The sequence below is a fragment of the Vanessa atalanta genome, chromosome W (assembly GCF_905147765.1).
Source record: "Vanessa atalanta chromosome W, ilVanAtal1.2, whole genome shotgun sequence".
Lineage (NCBI taxonomy): Eukaryota > Metazoa > Arthropoda > Insecta > Lepidoptera > Nymphalidae > Vanessa > Vanessa atalanta.
In genome coordinates this window covers 2,985,653-3,011,783 of record NC_061901.1, presented here as the reverse complement: position 1 = coordinate 3,011,783, position 26,131 = coordinate 2,985,653, and the positions used below count along the sequence as shown (strand labels likewise).

The window sequence follows — 26,131 nt, the reverse complement described above, 5'->3', positions numbered from 1 at the left end:
ATATTTCATGTTTATTTTGTTATTTGTTAATTAGGTGTATATACATTTGTAAATTTCTTTTGTTGTTTTGAGGAAGAAAACCTCGATAAAAAATCACCCCGAATCCCAAGTGGCCTCGCAGCGCGATGGGATGCATGGCCGAAGGGTATTTCGGTCCCGACTGCGTTTCCTTTCCCACCCTTCCACATCCTTATGCCTTCCTCCTCCTATCCTTTCTTCTTCCTGCCGGCAGCCCCGGCACAATTTTTTAAAATGAATGCAACTAAAGGTAAAACTACCCCAGGAGGATGCCAATCCCTCTCCGATCCGCTTCACGGATCGGGCTGTCCCACTTCGAATTCTGGGGGGGACAAAGATGCATTTTCGATTTTTCACGACGACCATACCGCGAGCATAACGGACACAGGCACGATGACAGGACAAGTTTGACATTTGGACGTAAGGCGGGCGCATTTATGTTAGACGTACCTTTGATGCCCCAGTGCACCGAGTACGAGGAGAGGGTGACATCAAAAAAATTTTTGGAGACAACTAAATTTGAATTTTAAGAGTTTCTTTATTCTAAGTTATTTTTATTATAGTTACTTTGTTGTTTACTTTAAAACTCTGTATCGATACTCTAATGAAAAGTTTTTATTATTATTTTACTGTAAATTATTATTGTTGTAAGTAGTATTAAGTGGTCTTATATTCAGTCGTAATACAAATTCTGAAGAGAGTGCACGTCGTTTTTATTTTAACAGACCCCGCAAATTAAAATCAACCTTAATATCATTAACATATGGTCGCAATCGAACCGGATTACCAGTGCATCGAAGCTGAGGCGATCGGCCGCCGAGAACAAAAGAACGCATTCCAGAGATAAGGATTCGCCGTTGCCGTACGCTTTTAATTTGTACAAGAATTGAAATATAAATTGTGAATACATTTGAAATAGTTATAATTCGTCGTATATTACTATAAAAAGTATATTCAAGATGTTTAAGCAAGAACAAACGATTAGCGTATTAGAAGATACGGCTGCCTCGATAAAAAAATGCAAATAAATTTTTAGAAATGTCCTAAATCAAGATTAACCAAGGGGTATTTGGAAGCTAAATTAAATTCGTTAGAAGATTATTGGTCTACTTTAAAACAATCGCATCAGGAATTAGTAAGAAATACAACAAAAGAACAGAAGGTAGTTTTACAATATTTTGTTAAAGAAGAATTTTATTTATACGAGGAATTATACATAGGATTACAAGCTGATCTACGTGATATGCTGACGAATTCAAAACCAGAAACACAAAGTGAGAATATTACGAGTAGCTGTGTACAATTGCCGAAGATTCACTTGCCTACTTTTAGTGGACATTATGATGAGTGGCAGACGTTTGAAGATTTGTTCATTTCCCTTGTTCATGATAATGTTAACATTAGTGATGCACAGAAGTTACATTATTTGAAGTGTAGTGTTAATGGAGAAGCCGAAACATTATTAAAACATGTAAAGGTAACACATACAAATTATAAACAAGCATGGGAAATTTTAAAAAACAGATATGGAAATAAACGTTTAATTATAAATTCAGTGTTAAAAAAGTTATTTAATCAAAAAAAACTAAATAACCAGTCTCCAAATCAATTAAAAAATTTATTGGACGGCACTACAGATTGTTTACATAATTTGAAAAACTTGAAAATTGACACTGATTCATGGGATCCAATAATTATCTTTCTGGTGATACAGAAGTTAGATTCGGACTCGCATAGAGAGTGGGAGGAAAGCGCTTACAAGGCAGACGCAGATAAGTTACCTACATGGCTAGAACTTAAGGAGTTTTTAGAGGCCAAATATCGCACACTTGAGTTAGTCTCATACCTCAGCCCTACGCGAGAAAAGACCACTAAAGAACGTTCATACCATATTGCAACATCTTCAACACCGTCGTCAACTCCAACCCGGTCATGCATCAAATGTAATGACAAACATACACTATGTCACTGCAAACTTTTTTCGGCAATGAATTCAGAAGACCGACGAAACTTTGTGAAGACCAACAGCTTGTGTTTTAATTGTTTAGCACCTGGACACTCAGTCTTGAAATGCCGAGTTCCAGTATCATGTCGCTTGTGTCACCGGCGTCATCATTCGCTTCTGCATATGGACAACACTCAGATAAACAAGGGACAAGTTACACCAACGCCAGTAAGCACCTGCGTCGAAGAAACACAAAACGTACACGTCAATACAATGATTGCAGCGTCACACTTAGCTACTAATCAAAGCATCGCTCTCTTAGCAACAGCTGTAGTACCGGCACGAAACGAAGAGGGTCATATTGTTCTTCTCAGAACATTGATCGATCAAGGTTCACAAGCCTCATTCATCAGCGAACGCGCGACTCAATTGCTCAAACTGAAGAAACACTCTGTAAAAGAAACAATAGTGGGAGTAAGTTCTACAAGAACTAACGTCAAGCACGTGGTACAGCTACAAATAGGTTCACGTTGGGATAAAAACTTTAGCCTTTCTATACAACCTTACGTGATCTCCAAACAACTGACCGCTAAGATACCTACTAAAGTCATTAAAAACAACAACTGGCAACACCTGGAAGGGCTCGACTTGGCCGACCCATGCTACCATACACCAGGTGCCATAGACATGCTTTTAGGAGTGAAAGAATACACCAACATAATACAGCAGGGTATAATCAAAGGTCCACCGGGTACACCATGTGCTCACCAAACAAGCCTTGGTTGGATAATATTTGGAGAAATTTATACAAACCTGGAATCAAACACATTTCTTGTCATGCACCTACAACTAGATGTCGAAGACATGTTAAAATCCATATGGGAAATAGAACATTATACAAAAAGAAAAATAACACAGGAAGAAAAACGATGCGAAGATATATATGAACAAACACACACAAGAAATGAAGAAGGGCGTTATATAGTTAAATTACCCTTCAAGACAGACAACCCTAGATCACCGGATGGAAACACAAAAGAAATCGCAATGAAAAGATTGTTACAACTAGAGAGAAGATTCAAAAGAATGCCTTACTTGAAAGAAGAATACACTAAAGTTATTGAGGAATATATACAATTAAATCACATGGAAGAAGTTCCACAAAATGAAATAAACAATAGATGCGTTTACTTACCGCATCATGCTGTTGTCAACCCAGAGAAAGAAAGTACACAAACACGTGTGGTGTTTGATGCCTCTTGTAAGGATAGTACATCTGTAAATGTTTCGCTTAACGATGAACTACTTGTGGGTCCTCAGCTGCAGGAAGATTTAAGAAACTTATTGATGAGATGGAGGATAAAAAAAATATGTTTTATCGCAGATATTACAAAAATGTATCGCCAAATACTAGTGACCAAACCTGATTCAGACTATCAGCGTATATTGTGGCGCACTGATCCGTCTAAAGATGTTCGAATATTCCGTCTACTTTGAGTAACATTTGGCACCGCTTCAGCTCCATATCTCGCGGTGAAAACGTTACATCAAATCGCAGAGGATGAAAAACAAACGACTGAAACAAAAGATACACTCCATGATGAAAACCAAACAACTGAAACAAAAGATACATGTAATGATGAAATAAGAACAAGCATAAAAAATACATACTCACCTGCTTCACGAACTATAAAAGAAGATTTTTATATGGATGATTTGATCTCGGGAGCTGATGATGTCGGAAAAGCAATAGATTTAGCAAATAAAATCACTACAATGTTAGACAGAGGAGGTTTCACCTTAACAAAGTGGGCTTTGAATAGCGTTGAATTCATGCAAGCTATAAAACCTGAAAAAAGATCAATTCATGCACAATTAGATTTCAATATGGATGGCACAATGAAAGCATTAGCATTGGGTATAGCATGGAACTTAAAGAATGATGAATTTCTATATATACAGAACTTACCGCCAATGAATTCACCTACTACAAAAAGAACAATACTATCAGACATACAGAAACTATTTGATCCGCTTGGATGGATAGCACCGACCATTATTTTAACAAAGATATTTGGTTAGCAAAGAGTAATTGGGATGACGAAGTGGATTCTTCGACAAAACAGGAATGGTTAACACTACGAGCCGATTTCCAGAACGTTAAGGATCTAAGAATTGATCGTTGGCTAGAGACGGACAAGAAAAGCAAAATACAATTGCACGGATTTAGCGACGCATCCATGAATGCTTATGCTGCCGCGGTTTATATCAGGGTAGAAAATTCAGATGGTTCCATTAAGACCAAATTAATTGCAGCGAAAACTCGAGTAGCTCCTGTTAAAACCATCTCGTTACCTCGATTGGAATTGTGCGGAGCACTCTTGCTATCAAAATTGATGAGCCAAGTTGCAGATGCCATGAGAGAACCCACATCGAATATGTTTGCATGGACAGATTCTTCAATCGTAATTGCGTGGCTTTCTGGAGAACCAAACAAATGAAAGCCGTTTGTGGCAAACAGGGTAGTGGATATTACGAACATTATTCCATCAGACCGTTGGTTCCATGTTCAGTCACAGCATAATCCAGCAGATGTCGCTTCCAGAGGTATTCTGCTAAAAGAATTGAAGGAGTTCGATCTATGGTGGAGAGGGCCCAAGTGGCTATCTGAAAAGAAAATACATATTAGTAAACCGGATATACTATCAACTACTCTAGAACTAAAGGGAAAACAAATTCAAACTAATACACATATAACAACAAACACTCGAAATACAACTCTTCAATTGGAAAATTTTGATTCTTTAAGTGATCTGCTAAAAACAATTAGCTACTGCAGACGCTTCTTAAACTATTGCAAAACGAAAAATAATGAAACTGGTCCTTCAGCCTTAACAACAGAAGAATTAGAAAGTGCATTGAAAATTATTATAAAAATTGTACAGAAAGAGCAATTTGAAACAGAAATACAAAATGTAAAAATAAAGAAAACTGTAAACAAAAAAAGCAAATTGAAAAGACTAAATCCTTACCTAGACGAAGATGGTATCCTCAGGGTGGGCGGACGTCTTCGACACTCTGATTTACAGGATCACTGGAAGCATCCTATCATACTGGGGGATAAAAGTATACTTACCTCGTTGATCGTTGCCGACGCTCACATGAAGACCTTACACGGCGGAGTACAACTTATGCTAACATACCTGCAAAATAGATTTTGGATTATTAAAGCAAAGGGATTAGTGAAATCATATATTTATAAATGTTTGATTTGTGCTAGATACAATGCCATACCTCGAACACAATTGATGGGGGACTTACCTAAAGAAAGAGTTACACGATCTCGACCATTCCTACATAGTGGGGTGGACTTTGCCGGACCTATCAATGTACTTATGTCTAAAGGAAGAGGTGCTAAAACCACAAAGGCTTATATTGCTATTTTCGTCTGCTTGTCTACCAAAGCCATTCATCTGGAACTAGCAGGCGACCTAACCTCTGAAACTTTTATCGGCGCTTTTAAACGATTTGTTTCCCGAAGAGGAAAATGTACTCACCTTTGGAGCGACCAAGGTCGAAATTTTGTAGGAGCAAACAAAGATTTGTTAACAGCGTGGCAAGAAGCTAATCTTCAATTTAACAAATTAGCCGAGTCACTTGCATTGGACGGTACGCAATGGCACTTCATTCCAGCATATAGCCCAAACTTTGGAGGACTGTGGGAAGCGGGCGTAAAATCTATCAAGTACCACATGAAGCGCATCTTGACAACATACTTGACATTCGAGGAGATGACCACCGTCTTATGTCAAATCGAAGCCGTTTTAAACTCCCGACCTATCAGTACAATCGACGATGACATCGACAACATTAGACCCCTAACACCAGGAAACTTTCTTATTGGAGAAGCCCCAATTGTCGTTCCCGGTCCAAGCTTAGAAAATGCAAAAATTCATAGCCTAACACGTTGGCAACATACCCAGAAGCTAGTTGGTGACTTTTGGCGTAGATGGCAAAATGAATACCTGGCTAGACTACAACAAAGACCTAAGTGGCTAAAAGAGAAAAAAGATTTCGAGAATGGGGACATCGTTTTAATTAAAACGGATGGGCTATCACCAGGGAAGTGGTCACTTGGACGAATCGTTAACAAGCATCCCGGAGCAGACAATCTTACAAGGGTCTATAGTGTCAAGAGTGGAGATAATATAACTAAAAGATCTATAACTCAATTGTGTGCAATGCCTATTGATACTAAAACAGAATAACCTTTGATTATAGTCGTTTATAAAAAGGTTTTCAAGAACCTTTTTGGTGGGCGGGATGTTGTAAGTAGTATTAAGTGGTCTTATATTCAGTCGTAATACAAATTCTGAAGAGAGTGCACGTCGTTTTTATTTTAACAGACCCTGCAAATTAAAATCAACCTTAATATCATTAACAATTATATTTAATTATTTTTAAGTCTAGTAATGATATGATGAAAAACATTTTACCTTTTGTAATTTTAAATATTTATAGCAATTTGCATTATTATAGTTTTATTACAAAAATTGGTGTGACATTCAAAAGCTCCAATGTGATATACATTGAAATAAATTATTTTAACGTATCTTTAAAGCCATCCAATTACGTTCTTCTAATAATTTTAAAATCTTTAATATTAGGAACTTTATATGTAAGTATATGTGCATATACGAGAACAATCACGTATACATCATGTATATATGTATGTAAGCGTAATTTTATAAGCATATATGTGTGTTTTCAATGGTACTTATCTTCCAATGCGTTTACTGTTATAGTACACTATAAATGGGGGGCTTAAAAAATATTAAAATTGGATTTTTAAACCCTGGTTCAGTTAGTACACACCACGAAGAATTTTTAGTTGCCTTAGAACGACACAACGCCGACATTTTGGCTCTTAACGAGACATGGCTTCGGGGTGGAGAGGAAGGGCGCGCACCGAAGGTCGCGGGTTACCGTCTGTGTCATACACCCAGACCGGAAACAATACGTTCGCGTGGCGGCGGTGTAGGATTTTATATCAGGCGAGGGCTGTCTACACAGATTCTCAAATATCCAATTGAATCTAGGGTTGAACAAATGTGGCTTAGGACTCGGCATAGTAATAAAACTATTATAATTGGTAGAGCTTATAGACCACCATGGTTAAACGTGCAAGAATTCCTAGATGCTTTAATCGAATCGATTGCGTCTTTACCCCTTTATGATTATATTATTTTATTGGGTGATTTCAACATTAATCTCTTGAATAAACAAGACAATCACTCAATCCTTTTTAACAACTTCTTGGATTATTTTAGCTTAATACAACACGTTTCCGAGCCGACACATTTTACTAGCCATAGCGAAACGTTGATTGACCTTGTCTGTTCAAATATAAACCATATTAAGGTTAATGTCGATTATGTAAATAGTCTGAGTAGTCATTCTTTCCTTTCATTTGAGCTTAATATTGTGAAAGAAAAAATTCGCCCAAGGAAAAAGCTATTAAGACCTATTAGTGATATAAACATAGATCAGCTTAAGGTCCTGTTGGAATGCATTGACTGGCATACATATTCTAATCCCGATTATTGTATAGATTTACTCGTTTCTCATTTTACAACTAACATAATGCATATTTTTGACACCTTAGCTCCCCTTAAAACCATATATATAAGACATAATCATTACCCTTGGATTACTTTTGCTATTAAACGTATGATGAAATGTCGCGATGAAGCTCATTGCAAATTTCGTATAGATGAGAGCGAGGCCAATAGAGAAAATTATAAAAAAATGAAAAAAATTGTAGATGATGCAATTGCAAATGAAAGAAATGCTTACTTTAACTCATACATTAATTGTAATTTAAAAAACTCTAAAGTCATGTGGAAACATTTTAAAAACCACCTTGAGGTAAAACCTAAGTCGGATCTAATCTTACCTAGTCATTTTAACGATCCTCAGGTTATAAACAATCATTTTCTAAATATTCCTGGTAATGATTATGTCTCCCCGCAAATTATTCAAAAGTATTCTTCATCAAAATTCTGTACAGAAACCTTCCACCTAAAAACCGTTAATGAAGATACTGTGTCAAAAATTATCCATAAGCTCAAATCGAATGCCACCGGTAAGGACGGAATCTCTTTGGATATGATTTTGATGACACTTTCTTCCTCCCTCCCTGCTATAACAAAAATTATCAATAAATCTATTCAGTCTAGCAACTTTCCTGACCTATGGAGGGAGGCTCTTATTAAACCTATACCAAAATTGAATAATCCAGTTTCATTGTCTGATTTGCGTCCTCATCAGCATCAGCATACTCCCATGTTTATCTAAAGTACTGGAAAAAGTAGTCTACATCCAACTATCTGAATTTCTAGAAAAAAATAATATCCTACCTGATGTTCAATCTGGCTTTAGAAAGCATCGTAGTACTACTACCGCACTCACCACGGTTGTAGATGATGATAGATACTTAGTGCCCAGGACTCTGGTAAAGTTACCCTGCTGGTTTTGTTAGATTACTCTCGAGCGTTTGAAACTATAAATATCTCTTTACTTGTTGCAAAACTGGCGTACTATGGTTTTGATAAAACCGCTATAGATTGGTTTGCAAGTTATTTAACTTATAGAAGACAATCACTGGAATTAATAGGTGAAGATGGCACTATAGCATGTTCTCCGTGTCGTCCAGTAACACGAGGCTTGCCCCAAGGCTCAATCTTAGGGCCTTTATTGTTTATATTATATACGGCGGACGTAACGAGTTGTATTATAAATAGTGATTGTCATGTTTATGCGGACGATTTACAAGTTTATACATCATTTCACTTGTCGAACCTAGAAGCTGCCGTTAAAAACTTAAATGATGATTTAAATAGAATATTTGCATGGTCACAATCCCACACCCTAGTTTTAAATGCGAAGAAGACTAAATATATGATATTTGGCACAAACAAACAAATTAAACAATTAACTAGTTATAGCCCTATTATATCTATAAACGATGAAATTATTGAAAGAGTCACCGAAGCTAAAAATCTAGGCGTCATTATGGACGAAAACTTGCGTTTTTAAAAAACAAGTAAATAATACCGTTCGTAACTGTTTTTACCGTTTAAAATTACTGTACCGTGTACGAGAGTCTCTATCAAACGAATTACGTGTTACACTGTGTGAGTCACTGGTGCTGTCAAAATTAAATTATGCCGATACAGTGATAGGGCCACGAATGCTTGCTCGCTCAAAAACGGCCATTCAAAAAGTACAGAATGCCTGCGCTCGTTATTGTTTTAACATTCCGCCACGTGCTCATGTAACGCCTTACATTAATGAAGCCAAATCTCTAAGGACTGACTACCGCAGACAATTGCATTTCGCTTTACTTTTATTCGGAGTCATAAAATCCAAATCACCAGGATATCTCTATGATAAGATTTTGTGGTCATCGGCCGTAAATACAACTCACTCCACCAGGGCGAAATCCTATTTGCTGCTAGTGCACCCACATCGTACTGCAGCCTTTCGTGGAAGCTTCAAATACGCCGCAACCAAATGCTGGAACAATCTGCCGCCCCCACTTCGTAACCTAAAATCATTGCATACGTTTAGACTACGATATAAGTTATATTTATTTAACCTCCAGACTGAACTTTAACTTTCTCATTCACATATTCGTGTATATTGATAATAAATAATTTATAGTATACAAAACTGAAAGAAACATGTTTGACGATATAATTATTTAATTAAAAATGTACCTATAATTGCATGGCCGATTTGTTTCATGCAGATTGTTCATGTCATATTGGTTGCGGAGTGTCTGCCTCCACTGTAGGTTTTAGGAATACCATTATCGCCGTCTCTAAAACAACAGAAATTTGGGCATAAATATATTATATTATTGATATTATCTATGTAAATTACATGGTTAATCTGTAGACACAAGTAACATAAATATATTACATATTTATGTAAAGCAAAAACAAAGATTAGATCTTAAGTACTTACCTATTCTCGCTTCTCAGAATGCTCATTCGCCGTGTTGTTTCTTAATAGCATTGGCCGCCACTACTTCCCATGGCGTGATCGCTGAGTTTGAGTCGGAGTCATATTAATTTTCAAAAATACCGCCTAAAAGTCAACTTTTTAATTTGTATATCGGATTTAATCTACTATTTTTTTATAACGTATATGTATTTCAGATAACGACTTTAGTTTTAAGTTTTATTAACTTGTTATTTAATAACTTGTTTATACGTAACAATATATCACTTTAATATTTAATATTACTCTTTGTCACGTTTACATGGCCGTCCGTCACCGTCACATGGAGGCCTCTGAAAATCAGTGCTGGGTTAATATTATGCCAGCTTCAACTGAGAGGTTGTCCATTTTGGATGCCACACCACTTTACAGTTACATTTTTGTTAATTTCCATCGCTGTAAAGTCGACGATGAGGTATGTAAGTTGAGGATGTTTTGCAAAATATCTGTGTGACGTGGCCGGCAGAGAGCCTACAACTACGCGCTGTCCTGTTCACGGCTATCGGACAAGACATCTCGCTTCCGGCCTTAGTGCGTAAGATGGTCGCGAGTGCAGAGGCGTGGGCGGCATTACGGGTCTTCAGCGAAACCGTAATGTCCGCAAAGGATGCGGCAGAGCGACAGCGGGAGGACGACACCAACTCCCTTCCGCTGCGCCGACGAAGACCTGGTCGGCGGCGCCGCAACCATCTAGGCCGGATGCATTAACCGGACTTGACACATTGTGGACGGCGGCGGAACTTTACATCCGCTGCCGCCTAGCCTCCAGCGGCGGACTCGGGGGCAGTCCGTCGCGGTTCTGACGGAGGTGGAGTCGGAAGGTGCGCCGTAACACCCTGGCGTACATTTCGTGACGAGTCGACACTTTACAGCGACGGCCGCTGGCAGGGCCGCGGTGGTGAGCCACGCGCGTTCCCGTAGCCCTGTCGCCTTGCGGCGAGGCGAAAATCCTAGGAGGTTTTAGTGGGTAGGACGGGGCCTTCTGCCCCGGGAGTCCCACATATCCGTCCCGGTCCCCCCCCTTCGGCCGGGCGGAATGCGTCAATGCATTTCCTCCTAGTAAAACTAAAAAAAAAAAAAAAAGGTTAGGTTAGGTTAGGTTATGGGCGGAGACCTCTCGCTGCCGAGCATCGTCAACGAAATGCTCGGTAGCGGGACGTGTTGGTCGGAGATGCGCTCCTTCTGCGAAAACGTGATGACGCAGAAGGAAGCCGCGGAGCGGGAGCGGGAAGAGGATGCCGCTGCAAACCCGCTCCGCCGAAGACGACCGGGGAGGAGGAAGAAGCGCTACGCGCACCTTCTCCCCCCGCCTCAATAGGCGTCGCAGGGACTAGGGAGGGTCTCAGTACCCCGAGAACCCCCTCTAGGTGTTGGAGGAGGCCCGCATAGGCGGGCCGACCGTCAGGGCGTCACGGTAGCATGCGCAAGCGATCCCGTGGCGCCCGCCGAAAGACGGAGAGGGTACCGCTGGTTTTTTAGTGCCACCCAATAAATTACATAGTGAACGGCAAGTTATAATATCAATACATAATCGATCTTCGTTAGCTTGTCTTTATTCTTCTCACGGTCACTAAGAAGGCCTAACACGACGATGACGAAATAAATAGAGAATAATAGAGAGAAAGTAACTTCAGAGTGTATTTTGTACACGTCATGAAGTGAATGATATGAATGAATGAATGATATGAATGATAGGAATAAACAATAGAACACCACCAGGCATGCCCAATAGTGTCGCTATCAACAAAGACTTCCATTCGACTCCTTTTGTAGCGGATGACCATTGCGCCACTCGAGGCGCCAGCCACCTTCTACTCGAGTCGAAGAAGAAGTAGAAACTAGATGCAAATGTGCAATGGAAATAATAGGAATTCCAAGGCACCCAATAGTGACGATCGAAGATATTCGGGTCCGTGTCGTGCCATGTCCAATGTACGAATTTAACAGCTACTATATCATATGGAATATCAATTAACACTGTTATCAAGCCCACGGCAAACGGTTGCGCATACCTTGGTAAATTCAGTTTATGCACTGCATATGCGGCATGATAAATGAATGCTGGATATAACAGAATGATGTGTAAGGGCAGACGAGCACCGAGGAACACGATATCCGCCTGCGAATGCCAGAAGTTGTCATATTGGGGAAGAACAAAATGCCAGAAATTGTCCGCATAAATTCCATGCAGTACGGTCCCGAGCCAAAAATAAGGCCACCGCCCACCCTTGCTGAATGCGTGTATCAAAGTTATAACACCCGCAAGGGTGTAGACCGCCTGTGAGATCAAAAAAGTCGGTTGAGCTGCCCATAATTGTTTAACGTCGTTTGTAGTTACCAACCATTGCAGCAATGTAGGATCAGGACTGGCCGCCATTGTTACATGTATCGATATGGTCGCCATTGTTACATGTGGGGTACATGTCAGTCACCTCCTCGTGGTGTACCCTGGGCAACGGGGCCGGCTTGAGCTTGCTCGCCGGCCACGGCTAAGACTGACGCGGCGGGTCAAGGGTCGCTCCCGGTACATCTCTGTTAACAGAGTGGACTGTGGAGCGGCTTCGTGACAAAGTAGGGTTAGGAGTTTTTTTCTTTTGTTGATTTATTATGTCTTCTTCTTTTATTTGGTTCCTTTGATTTCATTTATTTTCTTAGATTTATTTTGTTTTTCATTTACGTTCTTTTGTTCTGTTTGCTTTGTTTTGTTTTGTTCGTCTCATTTTATTTCGTTGTATATTATTTACTCATTTCTTTCCTACTATTGTAGAGGGGTCGAGACGCGACCACACCCGCTTGGTTGCAGGCGCATCTAAGCGGGATTCATTTATACGTTTGTCTCCTCATTTACGGGGGAGCAAACCTTTTCGGCGGGTCCGCTGAGTCGGGTTGGCCGAACAGCGGACTTGGAACGGGGCTTGGCTTAACCGCCCGGCCCCAGAGGAAGGACACCTCTAAGATAAAAAACCACCCAATCCCAAATGGCCTCGCTGCGCGATGGGATGCATGGCCGAAGGGTATTTCGGTCCTGACTGCGTTTCCTTTCCCACCCTTCCACATCCTTATTCCTTCCTCCTCCTATCCTTCCTTCTTCCTGCCGGCAACCCCGGCAAAAAATTTAAACAAGAGTGCTACTATCAAAAACAATTCCTCAGGAGGGTGCCAATCCCTCTCCGATCCGCTTCACGGATCGGGCAGTCCCAGATTGAAATCTGAGGGGGACAAAGTCGCACGAACGATCTTATCCGTCAGGAGATGGCGAGCTTCAACGCCCGTTTCTCGGTGCTCGAGGGGAGGATCCTACGTCCCCCCCTAGCTGCAGACCAACGCAGCGCACCGGCGCCGTCGACATATGCGGCCCAGGCCGCAGCGCCCCGTGCCGCCCAACCGGCACAAGCGGCTGCTACAAAACCTAGCAAAAAGAGAGACAAAGCGGCTAAGAAGGCAGGAGTGGCCCAAGCCGCAGCGCCCCGTGCCGCCCAACCGGCACAGAGAGCGAGACGAGACGCAGACGAGACGCGAAACCCCTCAAAAAGACCTGAGGCGGAGTGGACGGTTGCGGGCGCCGCCCGCAAAAAATCCAAGAAGGCGCGCCGAAAGGTGGAAGCGACGACCAAGCACCAGTCCGCGAGGCTCAAGAACCCCCGTTCTACTGCAGTTGCTCTCACACTGCAGCCGGGGGCGGAGGAGAGGGTCCTCTCGTACGCTGCCATCCTGTCGAAAGCAAAAGCCGAGATCTCGTTGAGTGATCTCGGCATAACGGACCTCCGGTGCAAAGCGACTGCCACCGGGTGTCGCCTATTAGAGATATCCGGGACCACCAGCGGTCCCAAAGCAGACGCCCTAGCAGAGAAGCTCAGGGTGTCCTAAGGATCGGACGACGTCAGAGTGTCCAGGCCTACCAAATGCGTGGTTTTGCGCATCTCAGGCCTGGACGACTCGGTGACGGTGGATAAGGTCGTCGCCACCATCTCCAAGACCGGAGGATGCCCGCCGGACCAGGTCAAGGCGGGCACGATACGTCGGGGAGTCTCCGGTCTCGGGACCGCACATGTGAGTTGTCAGCCGGCTCATCTGCCGACTGTGACCCAGAAGACCAAGAAGAAGAAGAAGAAGGCAACCAGCTCCTCGCAGCCGGTTCACCCACCGGCTACGGCACAAGGTCAGCCGAGGACTGGGGAGGAGGCGACGGCCATGGACACTATTTAATGGCTCTACGTCGTCTCCTCCAAGCCAATATAAACCACTGCGCCAGGGCTCAGGATCTCTTACTCCAGAGCATGGCGCAGTGGTCCATCGACGTGGCCGCCGTCGCCGAGCCGTACTTTGTGCCACCCAGGGATGACTGGGTGTGCGACAACAACCGCTCGGTGGCGCTCATTCGGAGATCTGCCGCCGACATCCTTTCCTTCGAGGCCGTCACCCGAGGGCGGGGCTTTGCCGCGGCAGTCTGGGGTGATATAGTGGTCGTGGGGGTATATTTCGCCCCCAGCCTTTCTCTCGCAGATCTTGAGAGTATCACCCTGGAGTTGGGCACGGTCGTCTGTCTAGCCGCCCTCGTCCCGTGCTCGTCCTGGGGGACTTCAACGCCAAGTCTACGGCTTGGGGTTCCCCGTCTACGGACGCGCGGGGCGAGTTAGTGGAGGAGTGGGCGGTCGATCAGGGCCTGCTCCTCCTGAATCGAGGTTCGGTGCAGACGTGCGTCCGGCAGCGGGGTGGGTCAATAGTGGACCTCACGTTCGCTAGCCCCGCTCTCGCGCGCACCGTCCACGACTGGAACGTTCTGGAGGACGTCGAGACGCTATCCGACCACCGATACATCAGGTTTAGCGTCTCCGCCCAGACCTCGATTCGGCCGGTTCCAGCCCCGGCCTCGGCAGGTGTCGGAGACGGTCCGCGTTGTCCGCGCCGCTTCTCCCCTTTTCTCCGTTCGTTGCCAACCGACGAGACCGACTCGAGAGAGTGTCGTTCTAGCCGGACGACGGGTACCTTGGGTGCGCCTGGGTCGTTGGTTTTGGTGTGCGCCATCGGGGCGCCCACTTCCACCACCATGTCAACTTGTCCTGTCATCGTGCCTGTGTCCGTTATGCTCGCGGTATGGTCGTCGTGAAAAATCGAAAATGCATCTATGTCCCCCCCAGAATTCGAAGTGGGACAGCCCTGTAAAAAATATTGTATATTTTATCTATGGTACCAAAATATTGTCTATGTACAACCAGCGCCACCTGAGAACTTAAGTGTAAAACCTTTCTCTGAATTCAAATAAAGCGTCAGTCCGTTACGAATCATACTCGAGTTTTATTAGGTTATGGGCCCAGTCCAAATTAATTAAAAAGTCTTTATAATAGTGCAGTTACAATGGCAGGAAATTATTCGTTGAACGTCCCGAAGCTAAAGGGAAGAGATAATTACGACGATTGGGCATTCGCCGTCGAAAACTTTCTGATTCTCGAAGGTATCGACCTCGCGAACAGTGCTACTCTCAGTGAGCAAGATGATCGGAAGGCTAAAGCAAAGATGGTGATGACTATCGACCCATCACTCTACGTTCACATCAAGAATGAAACCACCGTGCATAACTTGTGGGCAAAGTTAAAGTCGTTATTTGACGATTACGGATTCACGCGTCGCATCAGCCTACTCAGAACTTTGATTTCCATCCGCCTAGAGAGTTCGGAATCAATGACTGCGTACGTTACCCAGGTTGTGGATACGGCTCAAAAGCTAAAAGGTACAGGTTTCGAGATTAATGACGAGTGGGTTGGTTCACTTTTATTAGCCGGATTACCCGACAAGTTCGCGCCCATGATAATGGCCATTGAGCACTCCGGCATAAAAATAAGTGCAGATGCAATAAAGACCAAGCTGTTAGATATGAGTGCAGATATCGAAAATAAAACCGAAGGTGCATTTTTTTCAAAAGGTTCATCCAAACATCAACGGAATGGCGGGAAACGCACACAAGCGTTAACGTCAAACAAAAACATCAGCCATTCAAGTGACGGAAAACCGGTGAAAAATATTCGGTGCTACAAATGCAAGTAACTCGGAAATTTCAAAAATCAGTGTCGTTCCCCAGAAATGGAAAAAGATAAACAAGTAAATGCATTTAGTGCAATGTTCCTGACGGGTGAATGAAGAATGTTAACTATTTTTGATTATTGGCACTCCATATTTTCTGTCAAAAATAAAAAATTATAGCGAAAGAATTAATTCGATACGTCAATTAGTTTCCGATTTATAAGTAAAACAAGCTGCAACCGCACGACGCGGGCTGCGGGTGCCGGTGTGACGTCATTGTACAACACGCTCAGTCTGGCTCACTCAGTCCGCCCTTGTTTGCGCGCCCGTGCTGTCGAAATTATACCTAAATACTTTTAAAAATGTCCAATCCAAATACTAGGAAATCATGTGTTGTGCCTAAATGTAAAAATACAACTATGAATTCGCCGGAAAAGTTGCTTTTTATATAAAGAAATGGATAAAAGCTATGAAGCGATTAGATCCATTTGGAGATAAAAGTATAGTTTATTGTTGTGAAGATCATTTTGACGTAAGTATAATGATTATATTTTATATTGGTACATTACATTTTATGGTACATAAGTGATAATAATTATCTTTATCTTATAATGAATCAATTTTTTACCGGATTAATCGCGTGTTTATTGATTTTACATTGGCAGGAATAATATAAAATCAATAAGGTTGCGATTAATCCGATTAAAAATGGTTTCATTATAATATACAGTGATCGTGAATACCAAAAGACATTACTATTAATCTTTTGTTTTTGTTTACATTTATTTAATACCTTTAAATATAAAATCATGCAAGATCAGAGGTGCAAAACCTTTGGAGTCAGAACTTTCCGTTATGTTTTACATAGTGTTACATATTATATTATCTTGAGATTGTATGATCAAGAGAATAAATATCTTGTGACTGTGCCTACTGCTCTGCTGGCGTAGGCTAGGTGTAGATGGCTAATACGATTTTTTATTTTTTTAGATTGAGAATGATATGGAGAACTATACTAAATATAAGTTGGTCGGGGGAAGAATTAAATTAAAACAGGGTAAAGTTCCACACAAATTCAAATGTCAACAGGAAAAGGAAGATAAAAAACCTCAGAGATCTGCAGTGCAAAAACGTCATCGTATAGAATTTTTTGAGAAACTATTAAATGAAGATGAAACTTCGGCGTTAGAAAAACCTGAAGAGATATTTGTTGCTAGTTGTGAAGACGAAAAAGAAATAGAGGATCCATTAAGTTTTGTAAATAATGATCAGTGTTTCGAAATATCAAAAAAAAGTAAGGGAGTGCAAGTAAACCTGAAAACTAAACGTGTCCATAAATCAACCATGACTGTTAAAAATATCTAAAAAAAAAGAGTAAAATAATATTTTCATCAGATGCAGTATCTTTTAGTAGTATGATCGACACATCTTCAAATGCCTCTTCACGTGAAATGTACCTTGATCAAGAATCAAATAATCCTAATGAAGATTCAGGTTCGGATCCGGAATGCGAAACACTTTTTTTCAGAAACTATATGCAAAAGGCTGCTCTCTTATCCATATCTAGAGAACCACAACTGTTGTTAGGTTTACCTAAAGAATGCTATTTTTGTATTAATATGTTATCTGAAACAACAAAATGTACGCCGCGAAATATTATGATAACTTTAAAAAAAATACGCTTGTATCAACCTAATACTATTCTGGCCTTGGATTTTGGTTTGTCGACTAGTTCTGTTACTAAAATCATAAGGGTTACTGTTCCGGCTATAGCATCTGTACTTAAATCACCTGCATCCGATGTTCAGATGAATCTACCTATTCCATTTAGAAAAAATTACAATCAGGTTCAAAGCATTATCGACTGTTTTGAGATTCAAATTGAAAAGCCTGTTGATGCCGTAAAGCAAGCTCTTACGTGGTCGGATTACAAAAACTGTAACACAGTAAAATATTTAATTTCAATAACACCAGACGGGTTAATAAATTTTATTTCACCAGGGTATGGCGGCAGGGTAACAGATTCATTAATTTTTGAAGATTGTGATATTTTGCAAACTTTACCTGAAGGATCAGCAGTATTAGCAGACAGAGGTTTTAAAAATATTGCACATTTGCTACAACAACATGGACATACTCTGATCAAACCTCCTAGCGTGAGCACTAAAATAAAAGCGACCCGAAAAGAAGTTTTGGAGACAAAAAAAAATGCAGCGTTACGAATACACATAGAAAGAGCTATCAGCAGACTTAGATTCTTTGAGTTCATGTTGCCACACGCTTGTGTAGATCTAAAGCAAGTTGACCTGCTAGATTCAGTAGTGATTTCTGCATGTGGAATAGTTAATCTTCAAAGCAGTCTGTTTAATTTAGAGTAGCTTCCTAGTGTTTTAAGCAAAATACATTTAAGTTTATTTTATTGTATTAAAAATATAAAATATTGAGGTAACGTACATTCCATTTTCCATTAATGTTTGTGTTATTTATAGAGTTTTAATAAAACTATCTTACATTAGGATAATGTTATTTTATTAATTTATCAAAAATATTTTCCTTCCAAAACTTAATACATTTTTCAAACATATCATCACAATATTTTTTATTATAAGCTACTTCATGCACATCAACCTTCCTTGAGGTTACAAAGTCAACATGTGCAATACAAAATAGAGCTTTCCCTTTTCCGGTCATTTGCATTTGTGTTTGTATCTGAGCATAATATTTTTTGCCTAGTTTACCTTTACTACAATACGTAGTAAAAGTGTTTGCCTTGGTTGGACACTTTACTTCTAGAACGCAGTCATCAGTAAGTCCGTCAGGCGAATCACCAATCATAGGCCACTCATTCTTTAAAAAAAGACCAGTATCCACTATCTTAATACTATGTAGCTTCGAGACTTCTTTTATGACATCCTTTTCTAATTTTTTTCCTCTTTTGATAGCATTCGTTTGATTAAAAGTTACAGCACCAAATATTTCCTCAACTAAAGAGCCATCTTTTGTTGTGCACTGAGCAGCTTCGTGCATTTTTGAAGCTGTTATACGTCCGTAGCGCATCTCAAACCACAAATTTGAATCTGATTGAGCTGTTGTACCCTCTTTTACTTGATGACATCTTGATTCCGTCATTTCGTTTTTACAAAATGTTATAAAACTTTCAACGTGAAAATCAACACAGGATTTTTTGAAACGATTAATTAAATAATGAATGGACATCTTTTCAACTTCTTTTTTTTCACACATAAAATGTGAAAGAGAACATTGTATTTGAAGCTCTCTAAGTTTTAATGCTACTTTGTCAAAAAAAATATTTCCATTCTGGCCGACTGAATGAAGTGTTATACCACTTGTACCGAAATCTTTAGCTTTAATCATTTTCAGTGTGGTACCAATACCTGAGAGCTTAGATTTTTTCCAATAACACTTGGTAGCAGTCGTTGAAGGCTCCTCGCTTCGACGATGTAGCCACATTAAAAATGCTATAGTATGCTTACAGCCACCTCTGCTGGCGGCACAATCTTCGCAGGTTACATTTAAAACTTCTTCATCCTTTTCATTACATTCTAAGCTGCAATGATAAGGTGTGGTACGTACGCGATGTTCTGGCGTGATTCTACATTTAACCGTACATACATCACCTACTCTTTTTACTTGAACATAACCAATAGCATCATCGCCATAGCTGTCTCTTGCCGATCTGAAATAAGTTTTCAATAAAAATAAATGGTCTTACGTATTTTGTTAGTAAAAAAATACAATTAAATAAAAAAGGTTTAGTACAACTGTCCAAACAACTATAATTGCAATAAAAATTGAGTATAATAAAATAAAATGACCTTACGTGTTTTAAATTTAATGATAGGTAGGTACTTCTACTATTTGAGTTTGTAGCAATACGTCGTCGCATTATCAACAGAAACCAAAACTTATGTCAAGTATGTAAGTAACTAATAATAAACTTAACTTATTTGAACCGCATGCCACACCTATTACACGACCCCTTTGAAACAATGAAAAGCTTTCAGATTTTGTTATTGGAATTTGAAGTAGCACGCGGTCGTTTGTAACTTATTTCTCCGAAAATAATTATTTATTGCGACGTCTGTTTTTTGTATAAAAACTTGTGCATTCGTTTGAAACAAGTGTGCATTGAAATAAGTTAGCTCTGTCTATGCCCACTCCTATGCTTGTATGTATATACTCGTGCATTTTTAAATAAATTCATTAATTCTGGAAAGTTTACTTACCTTTGCATTTTTATCCCTCGCATTTCGGTGGCAACAAAATCACTATTTGTTGATAAATAATGAGCAACCATTAATCCATCTATTTTAGGTAAATTATCCGATTGCCCTTTTTCGAATCCTTCGTCCATTTTATTAATATAAATAATCGAATAATATTTACTATTATTAGACTATTAACGTAATACGCGAACGAAAACACGACAAAATACTGCGCAAGCTATTACAACTACTATAAGTGCTGGCGACTTGATACTAAGCGGTACGCTGCCCGCGCGACGCGTTGTGATATGACGTCACAGGTACTCAAGCGGCTGTTAGCGGGACACGATAGTTTTCGAAACTTTGAATGCCTATAAAATCAAAACTACTAGGTATTTTTGATTACAACAAAAACTAGTGTATTTGTATACATACAGGCTTTACTGAGAAAAAATTTCAAGCGATTTGGCATACCTAGTAACATTCTTCATTCAGTGACAAAGATTGGTATGTCGGCTCGGGTGCTAGTACTCATATGATTTCGCAGTCGAGCAAAAGTTTGCTGAAGAATGTTTCATATAACCTTGAGACTCGTGATATAGTGGTGGCTAATAAGGAAACCGTGCCAGTTATATGTTCCGGTGACATAGAAATTACCACAAAAGTTCGAAATAAGGAACACAAGGTAAACGTCAACAATGTTTTATGCATACATAACCTTACCACAAACCTTCTATCCGTGAGTAATAATAAATAAGTGAGAGTGAGTAAGTAAGTGAGTAATAATAGTGATAATAAATAGTGGCAACAGAGTGATTTTCAAAGAAAATGTATGCTGCATTTATAATTAACAGAACGAATGCATTGGAGAAGCTAATCTAACCAATGGTGTGTATAAGTTGAACATTGTGAAGTCAGAACAACTGTTAGCAGCATCTGCAGTGACTTCTAGTTGGACATGGCACAGACGGCTCGGCCACATAAACAGTAATGACCTTAAGATTATGAGAGATGGAGCAGTTGAAGGCTTATTATTCCAAGATAAAGGCAGAAATAAGCAGAGCAAATTGTACAGTGTGCTGCGAGGGAAAGCAAACCAAACTACCCTTCCCCATTAGTTCATCACGCAGTGATAATATTCTGAATGTAGTACATGCTGACCTCTGCGGGCCTATGGAGAACAAGTCGCTCGGACAGGCTAGATATTTTCTTCTATTGGTCGATGATTACAGTCGAATGGGATTTGTGTATTTTCTGAAATCTAAAGATGAGACTTTCTCTTATTTCAAGCAATTTAAGAACTTGGTGGAGAACCAGAAATCTACTAAAATAAAGATTTTAAGAACAGACAATGGTGGAGAATTCTGTTCAGCACAAATGGAAAATTACTTGAAGCAGACTGGAATTATACATCAGAAGACCAACCCATACACACCCCAACAGAATGGGCTTTGTGAGAGGTATAATAGGTCAGTAGTTGAAAAAGCTAAGTGTCTCTTATTTGATGCCAAGTTTGAAAAAACATTGTGGGCAGAGGCAGTTCAAACTGCAGTATATCTCAAGAATAGATCCCCAGCTGCGGGTCTTCAGCATTGCACCTCATTCGAACTGTGGACTGGTAAGAAACCAGACGTCAGCCATGTACGTGTCTATGGCAGCTTAGTCATGACTCATATACCTAAAGAAAGGCGGCTGAAGTGGGATAGAAAAGCGAAAAAACTATTTTTGGTTGGATACTCTGAGAATGTTAAAGGGTATAGACTGTATGATCCCGAATCAAAATCTGTTACAGTAGCAAGAGATGTTGTGGTCATGGAACCAGAGAATGACAGTATGACAACACAGATAATATTGCAGGAGAACAGTGAAGAAAAGCAGGATTCAGTGGGGGATAAACAGTCAGACAAGTCAAGTTATGATACAGAATATGAGCAGACAAACAACCATGATGAGACTTATATGCCAGAAGAGTCCAGTTCAGAATCGGAGGACAGCTTCCAGGAGTCAAATTCATTGATGCCAGAAGATACAGAGATTGCTAATTTTCCTTCTAGTGGTATTGAGAATGCAGAAAAGCGAGTAAGGAAAAAGCCTGAGTACTACGGTATAGCTAATCTGTGTATTGATGATGAGGTGTCATGTGATGACATTTCCTTGAGTGATGCAATCAATGGTCCAGACAGTGTACACTGGCAGTAAGCAATCAAAGAAGAGTTGCAATCATTTAGTGATAGAGAAGCATGGGAAATTGTAGATAGGCCAGTGAACAAAACAATAGTGAAGTGCAAGTGGGTATTTAAAATTAAATATAACAGTGAAAACAAAGTGAGATATAGAGCGAGACTTGTAGCAAAGGGTTTCACACAAAAGAAAGGTATGGACTACAAAGAAACCTTCTCACCAGTGCTCAGGTATTCTACTTTGAGACTTTTATTAGCTTTAAGTGTAGATAAGAATTTAGAATGTTTACACCTTGATGTACCTACTGCATTTTCAAATAGTTCTTTAGATGAATGCATTTACATGGAAATACCAGCCTGTTCAAATATGCCTAATTGTAAAAATAAAGTACTAAAACTTAAAAGAGCTATATATGGATTAAAACAGTCCACCAGAGCTTCGTACCAGAGAGTGGAAGTTTGTTTGTTAAAACTAGGTTACACCAAGTCTCAGTATGAACCTTGCTTGTTAATAATTTGTAATAAAAATGTCAGAGTGTATATAGCATTATTTGTGGATGATTTTTTTGTATTTTATAACAGTAAAGAAAGATGTGATAAATTAATATGAGAATTGAAGGCAAAGTTTAACATAAAAAATTTAGGCCAGATGAAACATTGTTTAGGTTTAAATGTAACTGTAAAAGAAAACTCTGTTACTATAGATCAGAAGGATTTTGTAGATATTATCTTAAAAAGATTCAATATGGTTAAATGTAAGAGTTCAGATACTCCAATGGAAAAGAATTTGAAATTAGATAAAGCTAAGTCTATTTCTCAGAAATATCCATATCAGCAGTTATTAGGTGCACTAATGTATTTATGTGTTTTGACTAGACCTGATATAGCCTATGCAGTGAGTTTCCTAAGTCAATATAATAGCTGTTATGATGAGACTCACTGGAAACATTTAAAAAGAGTTTTGAAATATTTAAGTAAAACTAAAGACTATGGGTTGAAATATGTAAAGGGAGATAGTTCATTGATTGGCTTTGTTGATGCTGACTGGGCATCTTGTTCAATAGACAGGAAATCTTATACAGGGTATATTTTTAAATTGTCTGGAAGTGCAATATCATATGAATGTAGGAAACAAAAGACTGTTGCGTTGTCTAGCACCGAGGCAGAGTATATGGCACTCTCCGAGGCATGTAAAGAAGCTGTATATTTAAGAAATTTAATTTTTGAAATAAATGGAGGTCAAATTGATAATTTACCTGTTGATATGTTAAGTGATAACCAGAGTTCACAGAAATTAGCATGTAATCCTTTATTTCATAGACGAACAAAACATATTGATGTTCGGCATCATTTTATCAGAGAATGTGTTGTTAAAGAATTGGTCAATATATCTTATTTACCTTCAGCTGAGATGCCAGCTGATATACTTACTAAGAGTCTCTGTAGTGCCAAACATTATAAATTTATTAAGATGTTAGGGTTGTCAAAAATTGTTTAATTTGATTTTCTTTTATTGTTATGTGTAAGCTTCTGTGTGGACATTATTTTGTTAAGTGGTGGTGTAAAAAATATTGTATAATTTAATTATGGTACCAAAATATTGCCTATGTACAACCAGCGCCACCTGTGAACTTAAGTGTAAAACCTTTCTCTGAATTCAAATAATTCGTCAGTCCGTTACGAATCATACTCGAGTTTTATTAAGCCCGATCCGTGAAGCGGATCGGAGAGGGATTGGCACCCTCCTGGGGTAGTTTTACCTTTAGTTGCACTCATTTTTAAAATTTTTGCCGGGGCTGCCGGCAGGAAGAAGGAAGGATAGGAGGAGGAAGGAATAAGGATGTGGAAGGGTGGGAAAGGAAACGCAGTCGGGACCGAAATATGCTTCGGCCATGCATCCCATCGCGCTGCGAGGCCACTTGGGATTGGGTGGTTTTTTATCTTAGAGGTGTCCTTCCTCTGGGGCCGGACGGTTAAGCCAAGCCCCCCGACGGCGGCATTGAATCATGCCTCCGTCCGCTGTTCGGTCAACCCGACTCAACGGACCCGCCGAAAAGGTATGCTCCCCCGTAAATGAGGAGACAAACGAATAAATGAATCCCGCTTAGATGCGCCTGCAACCAAGCGGGTGTGGTCGCGTCTCGACCCCTCTACAATAGTAGGAAAGAAATAAGTAAAAAAAAAATATACAACACACAAAACGAAACGAACAAAACAAAGCAAGCAGAACAAAAGAACATAAATGAAAAACAAAATAAATCTAAGAAACTAAATGAAATCAAAGAAACCAAATAAAAGAAAAAGACAAAATAAATCAACAAAAGAAAAAACTCCTAACCCTACTTTGTCACAAAGCCGCTCCACAGTCCACTCTGTTAATAGAGATGTACCGGGAGCGACCCCTGACCCGCCGCGTCAGTCTTAGCCGTGGCCGGCGAGTAAACTCGAGCCGGCCCCGTTGCCCAGGGTACGCCACGAGGAGGCGACTGACATGTACCCCACTAAAACCTAACCTAACCTTTTTTTTTTTTAGTTTTACTAGGAGGAAATGCATTGACGCAATCCGCCCGGCCGAAGGGGGGGACCGGGACGGATATGTGGGACTCCCGGGTCAGAAGGCCCCGTCCTACCCACTAAAACCTCCTAGGATTTTCGCCTCGCCGCAAGGCGATAGGGCCACGGGAACGCGCGTGGCTCACCACCGCGGCCCTGCCAGCGGCCGTCGCTGTAAAGTGGCGACTCGTCACGAAATGTACGCCAGGGTGTTACGGCGCACCTTCCGACTCCACCTCCGTCAGAACCGCGACGGACTGTCCCCGAGTCCGCCGCTGGAGACTAGGCGGCAGCGGATGTAAAGTTCCGCCGCCGTCCACAATGTGTCAAGTCCGGTTAATGCATCCGGCCTAGATGGTCGCGGCGCCGCCGACCAGGTCTTCGTCGGCGCAGCGGGAGGGAGTTGGTGTCGTCCTCCCGCTGTCGCTCTGCCGCCTCCTTTGCGGACATTACGGTTTCGTTGAAGGCCCGTAATGCCGCCCACGCCTCTGCACTCGCGACCATCTTACGCACTAAGGCCGGAAGCGAGATGTCTTGTCCGATAGCCGTGAACAGGGCAGCGCAAGGCTCCGCCCAAGCTGGGCACTCTGCGCGCGTGTGTTCGGCCGTATCCACGGCTCCGTTGCCACAATGGTGGCACGTCGTTGTAGGCTCTCTGCCGGACACGTCACACAGATATTTTGCAAAACATCCGTGGCCGGTCAGAAGCTGTGTCAGGTGGTAAGTAAGTGAGTGAGACTCACTCCCGGAACGCGTAGCCTCTCTTTCCATTTTGCGAAGAGCCTTCCGCCGGCCTCCTCCCTCTAGCTCCGAACTTCTCGAGGATGGGGTCGGTCTCCCTCCGCTCTCGCTGCCTTCAGCCGCCAGTAGACGCTCGAGTTGATCTCGGCCTCGAGGTCCCATGGCGGGCTTCCGGACAGCAGGCAGGCTGCAGTGAACGACACCAAGCCGCCCTGAGCGCCATCGCTCGCTGCGGACGTCGCAGGGACGCGACGTTGCGTGTACTCAGAGCGTCCGCCCATATCGGCGCCCCGTACAGTGCCATCGATCGCACTACGCCGATGTATAGGCACCTGCACGAGCCTCCCGGTCCTCCGACATTGGGGAGAATCCGCCCCAGCGCT

At 41.1% G+C, this 26,131-nt stretch overlaps 2 protein-coding genes and 1 long non-coding RNA gene across 3 annotated transcripts; all 3 read left to right on the top strand.

Annotated features, from left to right (window-relative positions):
* The first annotated feature begins 2,146 nt into the window (after positions 1 to 2,146).
* LOC125075519 lies at positions 2,147 to 3,460 on the top strand. Its single transcript, XM_047687234.1, has one exon. The coding sequence runs from the start codon at positions 2,147 to 2,149 to the stop codon at positions 3,458 to 3,460; it is 1,314 nt and encodes a 437-aa protein (XP_047543190.1).
* Positions 3,461 to 4,002: 542 nt separating this feature from the next.
* Positions 4,003 to 6,231, top strand: LOC125075518. The gene is made up of 3 exons (XM_047687233.1): positions 4,003 to 4,428; positions 4,517 to 4,570; positions 4,909 to 6,231. The coding sequence occupies exons 1-3, from the start codon at positions 4,003 to 4,005 to the stop codon at positions 6,229 to 6,231; spliced, it is 1,803 nt and encodes a 600-aa protein (XP_047543189.1).
* Positions 6,232 to 9,809: 3,578 nt separating this feature from the next.
* On the top strand, positions 9,810 to 25,952 carry LOC125075729. Its single transcript, XR_007120240.1, has 3 exons — positions 9,810 to 9,821; positions 21,393 to 21,403; positions 25,831 to 25,952. It is a non-coding gene; the product is annotated as an uncharacterized LOC125075729 (long non-coding RNA).
* Positions 25,953 to 26,131: the final 179 nt, after the last annotated feature.

Excerpts from the sequence above, each read along its gene's own strand:
- LOC125075519 (XM_047687234.1), top strand. The coding sequence starts at position 2,147 with ATGGACAACACTCAGATAAACAAGGGACAAGTTACACCAACGCCAGTA.
- LOC125075518 (XM_047687233.1), top strand. The coding sequence starts at position 4,003 with ATGGATAGCACCGACCATTATTTTAACAAAGATATTTGGTTAGCAAAG. Across the intron at positions 4,429-4,516 it reads CATGGACAGATTCTTCAATC|ACCGTTGGTTCCATGTTCAG; the intron begins GTAATTGCGTGG and ends TTATTCCATCAG. Across the intron at positions 4,571-4,908 it reads AGCAGATGTCGCTTCCAGAG|AAAGAGCAATTTGAAACAGA; the intron begins GTATTCTGCTAA and ends AAAATTGTACAG.